General features: G+C 37.3%; 1 protein-coding gene across 1 annotated transcript; it reads right to left on the reverse strand.

Moving 5' to 3' along the window:
• Positions 3,975 to 16,235, reverse strand: LOC109235585 (F-box-like/WD repeat-containing protein TBL1XR1). Its single transcript, XM_019401750.1, has 14 exons — positions 16,071 to 16,235; positions 12,529 to 12,674; positions 12,074 to 12,437; positions 11,831 to 11,925; positions 11,544 to 11,590; positions 10,226 to 10,376; positions 10,011 to 10,074; positions 8,849 to 9,007; positions 8,622 to 8,743; positions 8,114 to 8,188; positions 7,467 to 7,520; positions 7,277 to 7,350; positions 4,933 to 5,007; positions 3,975 to 4,591 (listed from the first exon to the last, which is right to left on the reverse strand). The coding sequence occupies exons 1-14, from the start codon at positions 16,129 to 16,131 to the stop codon at positions 4,372 to 4,374; spliced, it is 1,707 nt and encodes a 568-aa protein (XP_019257295.1). The 5' UTR covers positions 16,132 to 16,235; the 3' UTR covers positions 3,975 to 4,371.

Raw genomic sequence — 23,738 nt, forward strand, 5'->3', positions numbered from 1 at the left:
GTAGCTTATCTACTTCATCGCTGACGGCCTCGGTGATTGCGGCGTTGATTTTCTTATTATTTTCCGCACTGGTGGGTAGAGTGGGTAGACGTTCAACTTGTGTGTGGCGACATCTTTCGGGATACCCAACATATCTGCATGGGAGAAGACGAACAAATCGGCATTGTCAATTAAAACTTATGAAAGTTACCTGGTTATGAGAGTTTATGTCTGATGTAAGCCTTTTTGTTGTTGTCGCTGCTGTCCAGTTGGACGGGATCTAAGTCTTCTACCGTTGACTCAATGGCTTCCACGATGTCGGGGTCCCTTATGACATCTGTTTGTGTGTCGAGTCCCGCCCCCGACTTTGGTAATTATTATGTTTCTGAGTTTGTTCCCTTCAGTTGTTGAGTGTATATGCAATCCTGGGCGATACCGTAGCATTCTTGGGCGGTGCGTTGTTCGCCTCGGATGCTGAATATTCCCCACGGAGTAGGGAATTTGATCACTTGATATAGGCTTGACGGGATGGCTCTCATGGCATGTATCCATGCCCCCCTATGATGGCGTTGTAAGTTGTGTCTTGGTTCATAACGTGGAACGTTGTTTCTAGGGTAATGCCCCCGGCCAGAACGGGTAGCATTATCTCCCCAGAGGTTCGCTCAACTGCATTGTTAAAACTTGTTAGTGTTATGCAACGTGGTACTATCTTGTCTTCGAGTCTCATTTGTGTGAGGACTCGAGGGTGGATAATACACGCGCTGCTTCCGTCATCTACCATTATTCTTTTCACATCAGTGTCTGAAATACGTAAAGTAATAACAAGAGCATAGAAATGTAGGAAAGTCAAACCGTCGGTATCTCTCCAGGCAATTGCCTAACGGCAAATATATCATTCACCCTGGCCTCCGCCTTTTTATCCCCTGCATGGGCGGTGACGAACTTGTCGGCCATTTCCTCAAATGTTGCTATTGACCGCGCCGGCAGTTGTGAATACCAGGTTAAGGCTCCCCCTGTTAAGGTTTCGCCGAACTTTTTCAGTAACACTGATGGTACTTGCTCCTAAGAAAGGTCGTTGCCCTTCATCGTTGTACGGTTGTTCGACGGACCGACCAACGTTTCGTTTTGGCAGCAATTTTAGGGCACCTGGTATTTTATCGACCCTTTCTTGATGCTCCCTCATCTGGTAGCGGAGTGCCTTGTTTTCATTTTCCATTTCTTCCATTTTCTTCAGAATGGCTGTCAGCGCGTCATTGCCTGCATCAACAGTGGTATAAGTGTTACCTTTTCGGGGGGCGGGATGTTCGCCGGTGATCATTGTGATATCTGCTTCCGCGATGTTTCTATTCTCCCTTTGAACGGGTTTGTCGAGTATGTTGTTCAGAGTACTCGTCAGCCATTCTTCCAATAATTTTCTCACTACTGGTGGTGTTTCCTCGGCCGTGGACGTTGACGCTCCTCTCTCGCGTGAAACGGTTACGCTTTCATGAGGGGGAGGTGAGTCACTCCGCCTGAGCGTAGCGTTTGGTGTCACATTCTCGTTGTCTTCCATGTCATCTTCGTTGATGGTGTTCAAATGTTGGTAGTGACACTTGCTATGGCTTTCTGCCTTGCCTCTCCTTTTCCTGCCACCATTAGTTTGTACAAGTGAAGAAGAGATGGCTGTCTTTTTTGTGATCTAGAAGGAACTAAAATTTCAACTAAAACCTCCTTACAGACGGCACCAAATTGTTTGAGAAAATAAGTGTTAAACCAGTTAATAATGAGTTAGAGGGCGAATCTTAGTTAAACTTAGTAAATCCTAGACCGAATAAAATGGAGCACTTGTGTAGCGAGTAGCGCTCAAGAGCATTAAATAACGGATTTAATACACTATGATTGACAATAAATATGATAGCATAAATATATAATAAATGTAAATAATGACAATGAATGTAATGGGAAAGGATCTACCACCCAATCATTATATGATTGGGATGTTCCTTTTTTTTGTCTGCAACGTGGGAAAGCGAGAAATCAAGGTGGATGTGGAATCTTGGGATTTATGGATATAGATTGAGCAACGTGTGCTTGAACAAATCAATGAATAAGACAACTTTTTTGTATATTCTATTATCAACCTTTACAATATGTTTCTTTGTTAAAACAACCAGGTCCCCTTTTGTTCCCTATCTCTTCCTATTTATAAGGGATATTCTCCAAAAATCCTAAAAAGTACAGTATAAAGAATATCCAAAGGAATATTCTTTATGTCCACTTCTGAACCTATGCTACCGTTACTTTCTCATCTCGGCTACCCGCTTTTGGCATCAGCCTTTGTGAGAACAACCCTCAGTCGTTATATCATGGTCGACCCCGTCCTTTGTCTTGCATATCCGTTACCGTGGTCACCAAATGGACCTATACAGTATTGGGTGTATCTGTATATATAATTCGGATTTCGTGTCGAATTGGATTAAAATTATACCAATCCGAATATCCGAACTTTTATAAAACCTAACACATATCCGATCCGAATATCCGATATTCGAAAATCTGAATAGAGTGGGTCGGTTTGGATTTTCGGATATCCAATCTAAATGCACAACTCTATCTGGCTCTATGTTAGCAAATCAATTTGCTGTCACTGAAGCATATTTTCAGCAAAAATACTTGTAAATCAAATAATAAAGAAGGGTATATTAGAAAGGCTAATTTAGTCATATCACAATTATGTTAAATTATAATTAGATAAACATAATAAAAATCAAACTAAGGGAGGTAAGTATAATACCGTAAAGCACGAGATAGGTCAGTGTTGTGATAGACCGAAATGTAAGGGGAGGTAAAGTATCTCTAAATATAATCTTCTTTCCTCTCATGAGAAAGGCAGTATCTCTACAGTATATAACATAGTAATAATCTTCTCCATAATATTTACAACCTCTTATTTTGACACCATTGTCTTTGCACTACCTTTGATGTACCAAATCTGAAAAACATCATATATTGCTGATAAAAGGAAGCACCGTAAACCAGCAAACACATGAAAAACAAATACAGATTCCGGTGCTGCTAGGATTTCCTAATTCTATATCCACTTCAAGCAAAAATGGATTTCCTATAAAAAGATGCCAGTGTAAAGTGAGTGTAAAATTGGAATTTTAATTTGTAATTTAGTTAAATTCAAAATGGAAAGATATTTTCCCTAAGTATCTTTCAAGCTCTCAAATACAAGTTTGACCGCCCAAAGGTCACTTATTTTGGATCGAGAGTCAATCAATCAGAACAAAGAGCTCGCGGCTTGATTCAAGTACATCAAGTAACCAATAAGTATAACTATATCATCTTTTTTTCAATGTTTCTATAACGCCATTTGAGATATTATTCTATTTTATCAGCCCCTGGTTCAATCGATAGATAGGCCGAAAATATATTTCTGGACAAATGAACAGACATTTCCTTACTCGACTTGCCAACAAAGCGGTATGAGTAGCTGAACAACTGACAGGGTGTTTCCCTAGCTCTATATATAGTGTGTTTGAAGAGAAAATTGAGCAATAGCATAAATTTGCACAAACAGGGTCATCTGGGGCTGGTGTTTAACTTTTGTCTCCATTTTATAAAAAAAAAAATGTAAATACTGATCCAACGACATGCCTTCTCCAGTTCTCCTTCTGCCGCAATACTCGTCGTATTTCAATTCTCACTCATCACTCCATCTTCTCTATCTCTCATTTGTTGCAATATACTATTTGTATCTTGTGTATCCAGAAAACAAGCAATATTGCAAAAGCATTTGAAATCAAAACTTTTTGCTGTGTATCAGTTTAATTTTTATGTAACATGGATTCTAACTTGAATACAAAAGGACTTATTAGAGGTTTTTATTATTTCAGTTTGTTTTCTTCATCATTGCTAATGTAAAGATATAATTCTGGGAAGTTGATTGCCGTGAAAGGATAAAATCGCATGCATCAAATATTAGGGTAAAAAAAGAAACTAATGTAAGATAGTTTTAGTCCCCGAATTATAATTTCCACATTATAATCCAGTATAACTTGTTTGCAAACCAATCCACCCTTAGGATTTTGGAATCATAGGAATAACAAGGTGGCTACATTACATCTAATCAGAATATTTGCAGTTGCACAACCAAATGCTGCTCTGACTTACGACAGTATAATCACAGCCATGTCAATTTCGTTGCCAAAAGAATAGCGGAACGGTTATACTAGCAGCTACATCCTAAGTCTAGGTCAGTGCCATAATCCTATCTGCACTTATCTACAATGATTTCAAATACGTTTTGTTTGAGTTTCAATTGTTCTGCATTTCTACAAGTGTCCTAAGCAGAGTTTCTTCAGAAGTTCCTACTTCGTTCCCAAGTCCTTGAAGGCTATTCCTGAACCTCTACATTCGAATATCGAGGACACAAACCACATTGTTTGCAAAACAAGCGGCAACCTTGTTGCCTTCCTTGTCCCAACACACTTCAAAAATACCGCCATCGCCATTGTAAGTTCTTACAATCTTGGCCTCCTTCACTGACCATATATTCAAGCTTTTATCCAATGATCCACTTGCCAAATACTCACCATTCGGACTAAATGCAACAGAGTAAACAGGATCCCTGGGTTTAAAATGGAAGAGAAACCACTCAGTACAGAAAAATGATTTTAAAAAAGTCCAACAAGACAACTCAAAAAATTTTGAACACGCAAATGAAAAAAATTCATTTTCCCTCGTTCTCACTCCACTCCCACCCCCAGCAAAAAAGAAGGAAGACGTATATAGGTGTTGATAGTTCGATTGAGCACAAGTAAACAAGCACCAAAACGCTCTAGCCTATGATTTGACACTACCAATTTGTTCAAACAGGAATTATTTCTTTTACGCTGTAATTTAATTAAGAGTGCCTTAATATTTCCTGAGTGTCTTTCCAAGTAGACATAATGAGTTCACATCCATTACCTGTGGCCATTCAAGCTGTGAAGAAGACGCCCTAGTTCAACATCCCATAGCTTCACAGTAGAGTCAAATGAAGCACTACACAAACAATAAAACGAAACCAATAAGCTCAAAGAACTAAAAAGTGAAGTACAATATATAGAGAAGGGTCAAAAATGCCCCTGAATTATTGAAAAAGGTCTAAAAATACCCTCCATCCACCTATTGGGCTAAAAGTAACCTTCATCCACCTTTTTGGTTCACTTATGCCCTTTGACTGTTAGGTCAATGCTGAATTTAAAAAATAATTATTTAAATTCCATATGGCAACTTCTTATTGGTCGAAATTAAAACATCTAACCTATTACAAAGACCCACTCATATCTACCCGTTTTTCGAACTAACCCGCCTCAAACACTAACCTGACCCGAATAAAAAGTTCAAATAAAAAAAACACGCCCCACTTCCATCTAACCATGGATTCACATGTGTTCATTTTCTTGATTAATCTCATGTAAAGCATTATCACCGAATAAAGGTTCATGAACAAATTAAACAAACAAGAAAAGCCTAGCATGAATGAGCCAATGATTTTCTTGACGATACTGTGGGACGGAAAACTAGGGGTAGTCCAACGGTTTATGATATCTTCCAAGCAATCACTTTGAGATCTTTCCGTTATGTGAAAATGATTAAATTAAACTCATCTTGAATATAATGCAATTTGTGTCTATCATGTAAATTGAACTAGATGCCATAACAAGAAAAAGAAAACCACCTAGTAAATTTGCGTCAATATGTTCGCTGCAACTTCTATGGAGCTTTTGTTCCATGGAGTTTGATAGAAGTAGGGCTTCTTTTTTTTAGTTGAACTTTTTGTTCGGGTCAGGTGTTTTTGAAGCGGGTTAGTACGAAAAACTGGTAGATATGGGTGGGTCTTTCTAATGGGGTTAGATGTTTTAATTTTGGCCAATAAGAAGTTGCCACGTGGAATTTAAATAATTATTATTTTTAATTCGGCATTGACCTAACGGTCAAAGGCATAAGTGAACCAAAAAGGTGGATGGAGGGGCATTTTTAGCCCAATAGGTATAGGTGGATGAAGGGAAAAAAAACCTTTTCTAATAGTTTAGGGGCATTTTTAACCCTTTTCAGTAGAATCTTTTCTGGAATCAGCACAGACAAAGAAGTTGTCACCTTTTCTGGGTTAGATGTTTTAATTTTGGCCAATAAGAAGTTGCCACATGGAATTTAAATAATTATTATTTTTAATTCGGCATTGACCTAACGGTCAAAGGGCATAAGTGAACCAAAAAGGTGGATGGAGGGGCATTTTTAGCCCCAATAGGTATAGGTGGATGAAGGGGAAAAAACCTTTTCTAATAGTTTAAGGGCATTTTTAACCCTTTTCCGTAGAGTCTTTTCTCGAATCAGCACACACAAAGAAGCCATTTGCTGGACGGTTAAGGTGGAACTGTATCTCTCTGGATTATTTTTACAAAAAAGCGTAACATGAATAAATCTTATCAAACCGAAGAGAAGGCTTACCTGCACCAAGACCCTAAGGATTTGCTAAGGGATAGTTGTTTCAGGTTCAAGGGAGGGATAAGCGTGATTTAAAATTACTCCATACCGGTTAGGACTTTGGGCACCAAATCAAGCAAGGGACTTGTGTTCAAACTTCCTTACTCGTCTAAAGGATTAAAACATCAATACATCTGACAATGTGCCTAGAAAATGTAACAAGCAGGCAACTAAATCCCCACCCCATATATAGCTATATTGTAACAAGTGAGATTGATGGAACTTGAAGCCTAAAGTGCAAAATAGAGCGGGGGGCTGGAATAACTTCTGATTACATCCCACTCCACAGATCACCTAAGGATAAAGGGTAAAACTGGTTCTTCTTGTGCTTCATTTCATATCATGGTTTTTTATTGAAAATGGAGTTCAAGAAACAAAGACTTTGATACATGAGCTAAATGTATGTAACATACAAAGAGTACTCTTAGAATATTGTGGTTTTCAACATTCAGTATCATTCCTATAAGTGCATGCACAATCAAGGTAAAATGGGAATGCTAAGATTAAAGAGCTCCCAAATATGTAAACGTGCCCGATATTTTCGGAAGGACCAAAGAGGAAATAGTGTCATTTAAAATGGCAGAGTATTTCCTAATAAATCAGTGAAAACAGTGTCTGACAGAATATAGAACCTTTATCACTTGCCTATGAACACTGATCCAATATTAATCTGAAATCTAATCGAGTGAGAATCATGTGCTACCACCACATCTGACAGACAACTATAGTAGAAAGAATAATGTAATTTAAGAACATCTCCAGTAGCGATAGATAGAATAATTACCTTGCCAGCAACAACTGTTTATTCGGATTGCTTGTACCAGGGCCAGTTGGACTCCATCTGATGGTATATATCTCCTAAAAGTTAATAGTCAATAGCTGATATGTCTGATTTGATTAAATTTAAAAAATAAAAAAAAAATAAAAAAAAAAGAGCAGACTTTTAGATGAAATCATTATGTTATATGTGATACTTTGTCATGTTCTCTGAAATCATGCAGACAGTCATCCTGTTTCGTGCTCCATATCTGCACAGACAAAAAGGATTATAGACCAAATTCATTTTATACAACACGATAAACACAATATCTTAGAAACAACATATTCGAAGTCCTAGCTCAAACAACATGAAGCTATAAATCAACTTTCTCTAATAGCTCTGTAATTATTTGAACTTCCTTGGCATTACTGATTCAAGGTTTAGGAATCTAGGTAAAACAGATATTTTCACATTAAGGAGGTCAAATATGAAACTACGAGCTCACAGCGTATCAACAATAAATTCTGTATCTGCCAGACCTATTTAAGCTGATTTTGCTTGTGGAGAAACACTAGCAAATTCCATGACAAAGACATAAATAAGAGACTTTTTGATGAGTGAAAATAAAATGACAATGAATTACCAGAGGAAAAATACAAAAAGATGCATTAATATAATATACAAATTAGAACCTAAATGATAATACAAGGGTAATCAGCAAAGTCTACATAACCAGAAGACCGTAAAATATAATATTCTGAATCATGTGGAGAAAAGGGACTTTAGCTGCTGCTGCTTTTTTTTTTTGGGATATAATTTATCTGCTATTAGTTTAAAAGGACAAAATAAGTTAGGAGTTACCTTAGCTGTGTTATCATCAGAACATGAAGCCAGCAAGAAACCTGAGGGGTCCCACTTGATAGCATTGACTTCACTCTGCAATGGCGAAGTCAACAACCATTTAAGAATATTGACACAGAATACATCAATGTTCCGATTAAACATCACACACTAAGCTTCAGTATTCAACTTACTTAAGTTTGCACAAACAGTTCAAACAGAAAAGAGAACAAAAGATAAAGAACTAGAATTGTTATGATAGAACCCAGAGAAGTTAACATTGATCAAAATGCAATGAGAATGATTCTTCTTTTATTTGATCAAACCAATTGTTCTGTGACCAGGGGAAGGACCAGAGAATTATTCAGCACAACATCTTGTTAAGCTGTAATAATCAGTGCACATATACATCAAAGAGATAAAGAGAAAATGTACACGAATCCAATTTAATCTTCTTGACAAGTTCCACCTTTTCAATAGCAACAAAATATTACGAAAGATATTCCCACAAAAAGCAACTGGACCAAACCTGATGTCCTGAGAAAGTTTTGACTGGTTGATTCTCTCCAATTTTACAGACGTGGATCACGTTATCAGTGGAGCAGGTTGCAAAAGAACTATTGTTTCGCCAATCAACATCAAGCGTGGGACCTGAATGGATTTATATAACAGTGAGAAAGCACACAAAAGAAACTCTATCCTTGCCAAGATATGGGGTAAAATATAAAAGCACAATTGAACAAGTAAACAAAACACCTGAGTGAAATTCAAATTGCTGTTTCCATTCGCCAGACATCACATCCCAAACAATGGCAGTTGTATCAACACTACCGCTAAGGAGATAATCACCTTTCTTGTTCCACTTCAAGGAGAAGATTGGCCCTCTATGTTTGTTTAGAGTACTAACCAATTCCCCTGGATGAAAAGTCAGTTTATAGGATGGAAATCAGTAAGAGAAAACCAGACATGACACTAGAAGATGATAAAGGCGCCACGAACAGTAAAGCCACAGAAACCTAAACACAAGTAACATCATTGAGTAAATAGTCCAGTTGGATAAAACGTGGATAACACGAGTAGTTAAACAACTGCAAGGCTGAATAATTTGCTAATTAGTGAAAAGGCTAAAGCCATGAGATTCTGTAGAAAACAATGGGAAGGATTCTACATTCTTCAATCGGTTCAACGGGGTAAAGTACAAAAGTCAGGAATGGATGTCATATCAAGTTTGAGCATCAACCACTTGTCTTTAGAAGTTTTCGAATTTACAGATGCTTATTTCAACAGACATGCAAATTCTTGATGTGGTGTAAAGTAAGTTAAAAATACCATTCAGTGACAGATGAGCTTACTCAAGATTGAGAACTAACATCTCAAAGAGTACACCATAGTGGCTGCCATAGGTCAGTGGCTACCATACCTGGAACTTATTTTACAATTATCCCTTCAAGTTCACTGGAAAAGCTTCAGAGAAGGTTATTGGAACAAAGAAGTCAATAATGAACCAAGAGTACCCTAACAGATTTATGGACTTTGAAAACCTTAACCCATTGTCCTCCCAAAGAAGAATCTTTCCCAGCCTTCCTCATAGCTGCATATGAAGACCGGCAAGACTTCCCTCTACAAAAGGAAGCTAAAGAAAGATAACTGAAAATATTAATTAAATGCATTTGAATACAGTTATCTTATGGGTCTACCGATCCTCTATAGCTAAAAGCTAATCATTTCCCAACAAGGACATGGGTTGCTTCTTGGTGCCTTTTGGTTTCCATTAGTTAACCAGGACATGAATAGTGTTGCCGTATTATGAAAATAATCCAAAGAACAAACTTAAGCAAACACATTCCCATAACCATCTTTTCAATGGACAATTGATACATTCAATCTTCACATCCAGTTTTCCTTCCATGCCCCTTACCAGCTCGGTTCCAGATTCTGGCTTGGCCATCATAAGAGCCTGTTGCAAGCAGGGTACCCTCGCTCTACACAAGAAGAAGTCAAAAATACAAGATCAATAATAACAAGTAAATCAAGTTGGTAACCCATAAGCAATGCAGTCTAATTTCAGAAAGTCCACCAGAAAAGTATAGAAGACAATGAGAGTCAGCTTAAAACAAGCAGCAGAAAACTCACATTCCAATCAAGTGTTGTGACATCCTTGCTTTTCTCATTTGCTCGACTTTTGAAATGCTTCAAAACCACAACATTTGGATGCCCGCTTGGGATTGTAGAATTACATGGACCGTCTCCAATGGTCCAAATTCTAGCAGTAGAGTCTCCAGACCTAAGTTTGATATTACACAAGCTTAGCTATAAGAAAGATGGTTCCTTAGAAGAGTCCAAAACTACCCTCAACATTTTTACTAAAGAAAAACCACTTCATAGAATTTGACCTTTTAGAGCATATCAGAAAGTAGGGGCTGGGGGCAACAGATGCACCCAACTTTTAAAAACAAACCAGTAATCAAAAGCCTAAGTGTCATTACAATAAACCTATTTAACCACATGCTATTGTCACCAGATCACTGATCAACATTCCAGTAATAAGAGTAGTCACTGAACCTGACAAAGCGAATTACTCTAGTTGATAAAGACATATCATTGACAAGATTTCCAATTTTTTGGAGAGAACTAATTTGAATACAATTGTAGTAAAGCCTTCACGAGGGAAAGTCACATGACCAAATATATGCTAATTGAGGAGCCAAGCTGGAAAAATGGTTTGTCTTTGCAAATATTTAACAAGCTTAGTAGAGCACAGTCCACTAATCTGTGTAGAAAATGGTAATTTCATCTTTGCATGAACTACTTGGTAATTATATTATCAAAAATAAGACTTTGTGACCCAACAAGACTGGTAGAAGTCTTTATCCTTTCACATATTAGAGAATCCAAAAATTCTCGGTCAAGTATCTCCACACTTCAGCAGAATAGTTCTTGTTAATTTTTTTTTTTTTTTTGGAGTTCATCTTCCTTTTTCTGGGGTGTGGTGTCTGCTTTTCCGTACATATTCCTCGAAGGTTAATCTGCTTTCCTAGAATGAGAATCTCCTTTGTCTATCAGATTTCCATAAGAAAAGAAAATGGAGTATACGGGAACATCTAGCGCATAAATGTTAATATGTCTAAAGCATTCCGAAGAGGACAACAGAGATTGCACAGAGGATTTTTAAGATGAACTAAATATTAAAGAACAAATTGATGTTGCAAGAGAACAAGAAGCAAAAATTTGTAAATAAAACTATCATGATTATTTTGAAGTACAGTGCTTATGATGATTACTTCCAAAGTCGTAAATCACAATAGAATTCCTTCTCAAAAAAGAAAAATCACAAGAGAATTAAAAACAGCAGTATGAAAAATGAACATGACTTGATTCATAAACAAGAGCACCAACAGAAAGATATGGTACTAATCATTTCAAAAAAGAAAGAAATGGTACTAATGCTTACCCAGATGCAAGAAGTGACCCTTCTGGACTCCAAGCACAAACAAAAACCTGGCATGAGCTTAGAAACAAGAGAAAATTGTTATGTTAATATATGAATTATGAAGACAGCCTCTCTACCTCGCCAGGTAGGGGTAAGGTCTGCGTACACACTACCCTCCCCAAACCCCACTTGTGGGATTATACTAGGTATGTTGTTGTTGAAGACAGAAAAAAAAGAAATATATATACAGGATCACCAATTGAGAAATCATGGGGGACTAGAAGAACTTTATAGACATGCAGTCAAACCTCAGAGGTATGCCCTTCCAAAACCACTACGTCACAACTTGGAATTTCACATGGTAAGCAGGTTGAGCTTGTGCAGATCTCCATAGGCTCCAAATCTATTTTGCAACTCAACAAGAAAAAGCTTCAGAGTGGCAAAGACTAACAAAGAGAAGAGCAAAGTATCAGATGTAGAAATCTATCAATATATCCTGCATCTATAATGCTCGTAAGAATAGCAATTTAGCTTAAATGCGAATGTATTACCTCCAGCTTTTCCATTTTCTTCACATCTGGTAGTCTCTTTTTCTCCACTCCGTTTCAAATCCATAAGATCCTTGCGTGGTTTTTCTTTTTCTTTGCGCTTTTCTTTCTCCTTATTCTTTTCAATCCTTTCTCTCTCCCGTTCTCGCTCTTTTTCCCTCTGTTGTTTTTCCCTCTCTCTTTCTTTTATAGGTTCTTGTTCATGGTCCCTCACATGGTCAGCATTCGCCTTGTCCTTCCCCCTAGGTTTATCTTTCTGAAGCTTTTCCTTTTTCTCTTTTATTATTTTTTGCAGCTCGTACACATCTTTTGTAATGAGATCCAGAGGTTGTAGAAACTGGAAGTCTTCGTCCATGTCGGTATCATCCTGCATCCCATAGTTATAATTGGTTAGTTCAGAGTTCTCAAAAGAGCTCAACTTCAGACCCAAAATCAGAATATCGAAATTATTGCATTACATTGCTCAAATTTGCTTCCAGTTCAAGATACTGAATACCCTTTTGCACAAAGGTAACAAGAGCACCTGGAGGGACTAGATTTGCATCTATTGTGCTCTTATTGATCCCCGCCTCGTATCCTAAGGCATAGGCTGAGTGTGAGAATCCTGAAAAAAATATCAGTAAACCAGTGACTGATTAGATTGCTTTTCTAGGATTCGATCTTGGTACTAGTCCATCAGGATGAAGGTCAAGGCATAAGCCAATTAGCTAAGCAAATTCAATGAAGCAACAACTGGTACCACAAAGAACAGCTATAAACTAGAGAGTCTTGATCAACTTGGAAGATCATTTAAAGTAACTGCAATTACTGAAATTTCGTCTGTTCAATCAAGTAAGGGAAGCTGAATGGATTTTGTAACTGTCTCAATCTTATTATTATCCATTTTCTTTTTTGTCTGAATACTCAGGAGCTAAGACCGTGCCCTCATCAGCCATGCATAAACTACACCAATAATTGAAATAAGTACGACAATGAATGCTTCAACCCCCCCCCCCTCTCTTCCCCCTTATAGATAAGAAAGCTCATGAGACTGAAAGATAATTGTTTGTCATCCAGAAAAAAAGAAAGCAATATGCGCTTCAACTAAATTGAAATAGAAAGCACATGAAATGAACACCTGACAGTCCTATCACCTTAATGACTTCACCATAGCAAGATATGCCCATCCTAGATAACAGAAGTAGTGAAGTAAGGACATGTCAACTCAATGAAATTAAATCAGAAGCATTTGAGGAAGATGCTCTTTTTTTATAGCGCATCCTCCATTTGCGCTCTTTCAGTAGTTCTGGTGGAAATAACAGCTCCTCACAAAGAGTCCAAAAAAAGGAGGAGAGATCCAACAAAGTGAAGGCATATCAGATATCACCAGATCAATTGCCAGAGCAGTATTTCATATGCAAGATATTTGCCTCTAAATAGAACATGACGAATTGCAGAGGGTACTGTAATATGTTGGTGCTGAAGCTCAAAGCTAGATAGTACCTCTAAATAGAATATCACAACTTGCAGAGGGTGCTGTAGAGTGTGGTCTGTTAATGCTGAAGTCAAAGCTAGAGAGGCCTCATATGTGCTTAAAGAAATATTGATAGATCAAACGAAAAGATCTCATCTTGGTTTGCTCTTTAAAACAATCCATCCTCAAGTACTTAATAAGATGCAATGCCACTTGTGTGGTTATGCAGGAATTGGCATTACATGAATTAAAACTGTCACCAGAAATTTAACTTTTTTTTATAAGTGTCGCTGGAAATATAACGTCTAGATAGGTCAGACATATCCTTCCTAGATGTATTGGTGCCAGAACCCCCAAGAAATTCAAAGATAAGCTGGAAAGGTAGAACTCATTACCAAAAATTCAGCCTCAGTTCGCTGCACCAGTTTATAGCTAATATCAAACACAATTGTGAATGCCCAACATAGGCACTTTTAGCCTCTAACTTTAGCCACTTCATCTGCCTTCCTCCCATACATATGCAACTTGACAAATACTGTTTCAAATTTATACAGCCACATATAGTTTTGGTCCAAAATAATAAGATATTAAAACGACAAAACAGACAAAAGCATGTGACTTGCACTTGCGTGATGTGGAAATGGAATCAAAAACAGGTTTTCTGCACTTTCTCAAAACCCGACACACACACACACACACATATATATATATTAGAGAGAGAGAGAGATCCTTCCTTGCCAAAAGCTTCTTTCTGGCAAAATAGTGAAATTACCAGTCCCTATTTTCAAACTATTTCCAATTGTGAATAAAGGATAGAGCTTCCAAGGATGTACAATACTAAGTGCATAACTTCCATCTTTCATGCCCAGCCGAACCCTTCTTTAGTGCAAATATCCACCAAGGTCACAGCCCCTCAAGATCTCGAAGCTTCCTGCATAAAGCTTCTTTTCTTCCTCTCAACCCCCCCACCCCCCAGCCCCAACCCAAAATAACTGTGCATCCATTAGTCCCACTTTACTGGACTTACCACTCAGTTATTGCCCAAGAAAAGAGTGAGATTAACCTATATAGACGTTCAGTAGGAATGACATTCTTCTTAAACATATGTATGAATTAAGTAGCCCAGATGGAAGAACAGCTACAGTTAGTAAGCTGGAGTTTGGCAACGACAAAGCAAATGACTCATTTTGCAATTTTGGAATTTTCCCTGAACGAAGGTACTTTTAAGGCAATTGGCATTTATAAGTTTCATAACTATTTCTGTCAACCATATCTAGTTAATTTATTTTAAGGTTTAGTTCATACTTCTTTTGTGATTTTGGGTGGGCACAACACTTGAACTTGAAGGTACCTGTTTCTCATCACTGTTAAGAAATGAGAAAACAGTTACCTTCTCTGGGTTTTTCGCACTTTAGTTGTATTCCTTTTAATGTGCATGGTTATGTACTGCTGTTGATTGTTGGTTGGGCGGTGAGGAGTCAGGAAGAAGTCTAGCTGAAGGAGATAGAAAGTACGTGAGGATTGCGTTTCTCGTAAAATTTGGATAAGAGATGACAAACACATGCCACATGCTTTTTCTTTATCAGTAGCACAGCAACCGGACATGCCACATGCTTTTTTCTCAATGTTTAAACGTAACAACTACTTCTGAGACAAAAGTGTTTGGGGATCGAGAGGCATGAGACTAGTCTCTCTCAAGTTGTATTGAGGGACAACGGCAGAGTAGGCAACAAATGTTCCAGACTGAATATCTCTTCTTTTCTCCTAAATGGTACAGTAAGCATGGCTACACTTAAAGCCCTAGGAATTGTTGCATTTTATTCTTTCCGCTTTTACTATCACAAGAAGAATTCAAGTGTGCTAGCTCCCAACGGGCCCAACCTCTCTCCTCCTAGAGGAATTCTCAAATTTTAATAGCCCAAAGATAATACTCTATCCGTCCTATGTTGTTTGACACTATTTTCTTTTTAGAACGTCCCAGATTACTTGAGAGTATTGTATTTCTATAAAACTTTCACAAATTTCAAAATTCAAATTCACTAAACTATTCAACCAAAATAATTTTTCAGCTATTATTTTAATGTTTCTTCTACTATCACTATAATATATACGCCAAATTAGCATCTTAACCTCTGTCTCTAGTCAAACACCATCACATATAATGGAACAGAGAGAGTAATATTCTTTAATAATCAACAATTTGATTTTCTTATTTAAATAACGAGACTAGCCAATTTCTCTTTTTACCAGCCGTAATGCAAATTGTCCGAGTGGTCCTAGCCACTACTAGATGAAGTCAATTTTATTCTTGACAATAGGTATGCCCTAGGAATAGTTACAGCAAAATGTACAACAGGCAGAATTAAAATCGTCTATGTAAGAAAGTGAAGATAATATAAGAAAAAATTGAGATCTAATAAAAACAAGAAGTTTACAACAGAAACACAAAATCAAATTCTCCACATAAAAATCTAATAAACATGTCAAGAACTGTGAATAATATAAATTGAGATTAACAATAGCTAATTGAACCCTAAAATGAAGTACCTGATTCATGGAGGTATCGGAAAACGAGGTAGTTTAACTCCGCGGAGGTTATAGAGATCATTGTTGTGAATCGCCGTCGGCGTAAACAGGCATATAGGCTACTCTCGGAGAGTGTAGAGAGAAAAAATGGGAATAGAATGACGTTAGTATTATAAATGTTTCGTTCCAAAAGGCCATACCGAAATAAGTTCATTTTTTAGTATGGCCAACAACAACAACAACAACGGCCCAGCGTAATTCGGATTTGGGGGGTAAGGTCCCGGGAAAGAAAGTTCTGCGTACACATTACTCTCCACAAATCTCACTTATGGAATTATACTGAGTTGTTGTCGTTGTTGGCCATACCGAAAAAATAAACTTATTTTGATAAGTATTTTTTTTAAAGTGCTTTTTTCAAAAAATAATTTGGTGAAAAGTAGTTTGTGTTTGGTTAATTAATTTAAAAATCACTTTTAAGCAGTAATTAATATTTGATCAAGCTTTTAAAAAGTGCTTCTAAATATATTTTTCTCAAAAGTGCTTCTCAAAAAAGTGGAATAAGCTACTTTTTTCTGCTACTCCAAAATTACTTCTGTTTCTACTCAAAAGCACTTTTTTTTTTTTTTTAAAAGCTAGGCCAAGCACCTCAACTTTTAAAAAAAATACTTTAGAAAAAATGCTTTTTAGGTTAGAGAAGCTTGGCCAAACAGAATATAAGTCTAAGTGGTGAATATGGTGGAACTTCTGCTTATTAATTCTCGGTGTAACATATTACTTTCATTAATTAATTGGACTAGAATAATTTGCAGAATGGGGTCATGCTTTATGGATCTTTGATTTTATCTTTAATTTTCAAATAGAAAATTAACTTTGAATAAAACTGACTCATTTATGAATGCATTAGGTACGTTTCTTGTTAATCGGATTTTGGTAATTTTTATAATAAATTACATCATATATGTTTGTAAAATAAAGATTATAAAGTAAAGACAAGTATAGAGAGAAACTGATTTATTATTCAACTTCAAACTTATATACATAATGAACTTTAAGCTGTTGTGTAAGCTGCTACTGCAAGCTGCTGTATAAGCTGCTACTGCAAGCTACTGTGTAAGTTGCTACTATACCAGATATGGATAATCTTCTACAGAGAGTAACGTTTATCCATAACGGAGTACTGAAAGGATAAGCTCATTGTACCAGGTATAGATAATCTTCTACTGGAGGTAATGTTTATCCATAACGGAGTACTGAAAGAATAAGCTCATTGTACCCGGTATGGATAATCTTCTACTGGGAGTAATGTTTATCCATAATGGAGTATCGAAAGGATAAGCTTATTATACCCGTTATGGATAATCTTCTATCGGGGGTAATGTTTATCCATAACGGAGTATCAGGATAAGCTTATTATACCCGATATAGATAATCTTTCACCGGGAGTAATATTTATCCATAACCGAGTACCCAAGTGATAAGCTTCTTCAGGAGGCTTATTTCATATAGAGTACTAAATAGATAAACATATTTACGGCGGAGTCCCATATGGATAAGCTTCTCCGGGAAGCTTATTTATTGTTAGAATAGTCGTGTAAATAGGAGTAAATAACTCTAACCCTAATCCAATACGTATTAGGAGTAGGATATGTTATGTGTGTATATATAGGGCTCATTGTAGCATTGTCAATACATCAAGAATATTTTTCTCCCGTGCATCTCACATTTATAACGGAGTACTAAATGAACATCCATAATATATTTATAACACTCTCCTTGGATGTTCATTAAAAGATAATGTGCCTCATTAAAACCTTACTAGGAAAACCCCGTGGGAAAAAATTCTAGTGAAGGAAAAAGAGTACATATATTTAGTAATACGCATTGCTAGGTGCCTCATTAAAAACCTTATAAGGAAAACCCTGTGGGAAAAAACCTTAGTAAGAAAAAAAGAGTGCATCGCATATTTTACTCCCCCTGATGAAAACCTTGTTTCAAATATTTGAGTCTCTGCATTCTAATCTTGTATCTGCATAACCAATACGATCTGCACCACCTTTGTTAGCATTAGCAAGATACATAAGTGCATAGCAATTTCACTGAGATAGAGTATTCCAGGACCAAGGAGTTCCTCATCCTCTTCTGGAGGTCGGAACGGATCCTTATTCACTTCAAGTGATCGAATACCCATTGGTGTACTTAATGTGTGCGCTTTGTCCATGTAAAAGCGTTTAAAGACCCTTTCTGTATAGGCAAATTGATGGATAAAGATCTTGTCTGCTAAATATTCAATTTGCAGACCAAGATAAATTTTTATTTTTCCAAGATCTTTCATCTCAAATTCTTTCTTAAGATATTCAATTGCCTTTGAAGCTCTTCTGGAGTTCCAACAAGATTTATGTCATCAACATAAACAGCAAGTGTAACAAATTCTAATGACATTTTCTTTATAAAAATACATGGACAAATAACATCATTTATGTAATCTTCTTTCAGCAAATATTTACTGAGGCGATTATACCACACGCGCACTGATAGCTTTAAACCGTACAAAGATCTTTATAATTTGATCGAGTACATTTCTCAAGACTTTGAATTATATGCTTCAGGCATTTTCAATCCTTCAAGGATCTTCATATAGATTTAATCAAATAAGTCATATAGGTTAAGACTTGTATCTAAATGGTATGACATCTTCAAGTGTCTGGACTGCTGGTCTGATCCTCACAATCTTTTACAATATTGTGCACTATATTGCGTCAAATATATCGTCGACGATCATTTTGTGTCAGTTCCTAAGCGACATAACTTGTTGAGATCTCATCACTTTCTTTATTTTCAGGTACCTCAGCTTCTTCTGGAGTTTCATGAAATGTTATGTCGTGGGCTCTTCTAGAGCTCATTTTCTCCTCATTATGATCATTTTGATCATTAGCTCCTTATCATTTTTCAAGGATTGTTACCTATGGAACCGATTGGTCTACCACGCCTCATGCGTACAGTAAACTCTATCCTTCAAGGACTTTAAATTTTAATAGGAGCATTTGCAGCTGAAATATGATATTTGATTTTGGATCAGCAAATGCTTCTGGCATTTGACTTGAATTAACTTCTAAGTGAGGATCATATTAATAATAATTCGATTCATATAGCATATTTTTCAGCTGTTTATTCCATTCCCCAAATGTTAGAAAAACTAACATATATCCCCAATCTTCTTTGGGAAACATATCTTTGTGCATTGTGGTAGAGAAATTAATCATATACCACACATCAAAAGATAGTAAAATATTTGGTTTCTGATCCTAAACCAATTGTGAGGGGAGGACTTATCATATATTGTTGGTCTGATGCATACAAGTGCTGCTATATGCAATTTAGAAAATCTTAGACCAACACATGAAGCTTTGTTCTTATAAACAATAGTTTAGCCATTAATAGGAGGCATTCACTGCTAAACTAGCTTGTATATAAACCAGCATTATCAAGATGAACTGTCTTGATTTCATAATCTGAAAATTATGCTCTTAAGTGAGAAAAGCAATTTCAAATACCAAACTTATGTACATAATCAACTTCAAGTTGTTGTGTAAGCTGCTACTATACCAGATATGGATAATCTTCTACTGAGAGTAATATTTATCCATAACGGAGTACTGAAAGGATACGCTCATTGTACCAGGTATAGATAATCTTCTACTCGGGGTAATGTTTATCCATAACGGAGTACTGAAAGAATAAGCTCATTGTACCCGGTATGGATAATCTTCTACCGGGAGTAATATTTATCCATAACGGAGTATCGAAAGGATAAGCTTATTATACCGGTATGGATAATCTTCTACCGGGGGTAATATTTATCCATAACGGAGTATCGAAAGGATAAGCTTATTATACCCGATATGGATAATCTTCCACCGGGAGTAATGTTTATCCATAACCGAGTACCGCGGTAATAAGCTTCTTCAGGAGGCTTATTTCCAATAGAGTACTAAATAGATAAACATATTTACGGCAGAGTCCCATATGGATAAGCTTCTTCGGGAAGCTTTTATTTATAACGGAGTACTAAATGAACATCCATAATATATTTATAACAATATAGCATTTCTAGAATAAACTACATCATATAGCGTCTGTTCGATAATGTAGACTGTAGAGTCTAAAATCAGTACTTGGTACATTATTCCTGTGTCCGGAACCAAAATGTAGTTCTTTTGGACTCAGTGAACCAAAATGTATGTAAAAAAAATTAGGCACCATAATATATATAATTCCCTAGCTTACCACGCTATACCTTAACGGCCATTTGTCCGTTAAGGTATAGCGCTCTAATATAAGGCGCTATATTTGAACCTAAATGGGCGGGAAGGTATAGCGCCCTTCAATAAGACGCTATATTATAGCGTTCTTTTCCACCGCGCTATACCTATATAAATAAACAGACCCTTCTCCTTCCCCACCAAAACAGAAACCCCTGCCTCCCCCCTCCCCCCCTCCCAATTAAAAAACGATAACAGCGGTCCCCCCCCTCCCAATTTTAACCAAAAAAAACTCGAGTGGAGCCCACCCGTCCCACAAAAAGTGTAGATTTTCGGTCCTACATCCTAGCTAAGGCGTTATCTCGTAGTGTGTTACTCGTTTCGGCTCCAAATCACCAAATCTTCAAATTCAAAAAAATTAAAATCGAGGTATTCCGACTTAGTTTTTGTTAAAACTCATGTATAAAAAATGCCTATTGGTTTTTTTTTACGATGCTCTATGTTATTTCGTGATTTTTTTGCGATATAATTAATTTATTATTTTTTATCCGATTATAATATTAGTGTACTAAAAAAATTAGTTTAATAGAGAAATTATTATTAGTTGTTAAAAAATGTTAATTATTTACGGTGGTATATGTTTTTTCGTGATTGTTTTGTAATTAAATTAATTTGTTATTTTTATCCGATTTAGATTATTTATTTGTGTTGTTTACTGCTCGTATTTATAATGTAGTGAGCTTTTAGCGTAGTAAAATATAGTGCCCTTTAACGTAGTATCTTTGTAGTTATTGAAATTAATCATTTAATTATCTATTAACCCAAAAATATCTGGAAAAAAAAGACACAAACTCTCTCGAATTCTATTCAACAAACGTAAGAAAATAACATGAGAAAACAACAATACTTGTCAAACTAAGTATTGTTATATGAATATTTAATAATTAAATTTCATAATTAATTATTTAATTTTATTATAGTCAAAAATAAGTGAGTAACAAACAAACATATAAAATAATAAACTAACATATAAAATAATAAACTAACGTATAAAATAATAGACCAATTGAGTGATAAATTGGAAAAAATTTCTCATCACGAACACAAGAATATTGGATGCGTTGGTGCTACTGGGCCACAAATATCGAACCCGGAACCAAAATGTGGTTTATTTGGACTGAAACTAAGTATTGTTATATGAATATTTAATAATTAATTCCCGCATAGTTATGGAAATTAATTATTTATTTTATTATAGTAAAAAATAGGTGAATAACAAACGAACATATAAAATAATAAACTAACATATAAAATATAAAATTATAATATAGAAAATGTATCAACCTAATTAAAAATATAGTAAAAATATTGAATAATTTTAATATTAAAGATATTACAATATATTTAAAGATGTTAAGCAATGAAAAAGAAAAAATACTTTAATTAATATCGTTCAATTTACAGTAGTCGTCATGGAGGTTCCGCCTGTGCATTCCGGACCTGCCTCGCTAGAGCTACTGCTGCTACAGGCCGAGCATAGGTCTTCGTACATGTGGGAGGGACAGTTATTGGCCCAGACGTTTCGTGCCAGACGAGTAGACGATATGTGGGACTTTCTTAGGGCCTACCATCTCCATCCCCATATAGTCAGACGCCTTCAGGATACAGGTTTCTATAGGATTATTGAGATCGGCCGGTTGCAGCTGGATTGGTCGTTGATCACGGCGTTGATAGAGCGGTGACGACCGGAGACACACATATTTCATTTACCCATTGGCGAGGCTACTATCACGCTTCAAGACGTGGATGTTCTGTATGGGCTGCCGGTTGATGGTCATCCTGTAGCTTTACCGCATGCTATCAAAGATTATACGGGATTGCAGTACCTGTAGATGTTGCAGCGGCTTACCGGTTTCCAGCCAGCGGAAGAGGGTGCATTGGTTGGGGCTAGTCGTCTGCAGTTGACGCTCGTCTGGCTGCATCTGGAGGCGATGCATGCGGACATTACGGATGATACACCGGATCTTCATATTAACCGGTACACGAGATTGTTGATGCTGCTTATGTTTGGAGGGGTATTGTTCCCGAACACTTCGGGAAACCTAGTCAGCTTAAGATTTCTTCATCATCTTGAGCGGCTAGATGATTTACCTGGTTACAGCTGGGGTGCAGCTGTGCTTGGTTACTTGTACAGGCACATGTGCGGGCTAGCATGGGCACCCAGCGCGACGTTGACGGATTTTTGCCGCTGCTGCAGGTGAAAACATAGTCAATTATTTTTATGATTATAACACACATAGTTTACATCCACATTGTATATTAGGTTTGGGACTGGGAACGGTTCATGCAGTTGCAGCCACCTCTACCACCCGTCGTTTCGGGTGCACCACCTCCACCGTTTCTCCCTTTAGCTAGGAGGTGGGTTGATAGGCGAGGCTACGGACGCGAGTTCGAGGCTCGACATAATCTCCCTTATTGCATTTGTTGGATTTGCTGGAGGGCGCACAGGTAAATGTATACTTAAGTTTACTTGGCCTGGCTTTATATGTGTTGCGTATACTAACGATTCCTGTTTTTACTTAATAGTTCATTTGGAATCCATACAGTGACGAGCTAATAGCTGGTTTGCCCGATTATTGCTCGATCGGCCGACTTATATGGAGCTCTTCCGTCCCGTTGATGTGTCTCGATATTGTCAAGAATCATGCCGCCGAGCGAGTCCTTTGCCAGTTTGGTCGACCACAGTTTGTACCTACTCCGCCCGCTTGGCATAGGACACATTACCAGCGGGATGATCGTTCCAGGGTTGACCAGACATATCTGACGTGGCTAGAGGCGCATATTGAGATTTGGGACCGTCGGCTTGACCTGATTCCGCCACCCCCTCCACTTAAGCGTATGGATGGTGAGCATGAGTATATGGGCTGGTACCGCAGCGTTACCCGACTTTTCGTCGAGAATCCCGTTCATTGCGCTGGCGGTCGGTACGTCCCATACGCCGGGAGGCATGAGGAACTGGTATGTTATTCGGTTTACTTACTTATAACGTTAACCTAGCGTTCCGTAATTAATATTTTACATGTTGTGCAGGCTATTGGCCTAGATCTATTCTACCAGTTGGGACTGCAGATGCAGCAGCATACCAGCGAGGGAGCGGCCACTTTGCACGAGTATGGCTGGCAGGTTACAGATCTGGCTACCCAAACATTGAGGCGAGCCCGAGATGATGAGCGCTTAGGATATGAGGCTGATTATGTGCCGGCAGAGCAATTCCATCGTGGGCCAGCAGTGGAGCCTGAATGTGGTCGACGTGGCAGGCGTGCCCAGAGAGGTAGGGGTGTCCCACGAGGTCGTAGGGGTTGGCGAGGAGGTGGTCCCCAGCAAGGGGGCGTTGAGGCATCTGCTAAGGATGTTGGAGTTGATTAGCCGG

Source organism: Nicotiana attenuata, chromosome 12 (genome assembly GCF_001879085.1).
Source record: "Nicotiana attenuata strain UT chromosome 12, NIATTr2, whole genome shotgun sequence".
NCBI lineage: Eukaryota > Viridiplantae > Streptophyta > Magnoliopsida > Solanales > Solanaceae > Nicotiana > Nicotiana attenuata.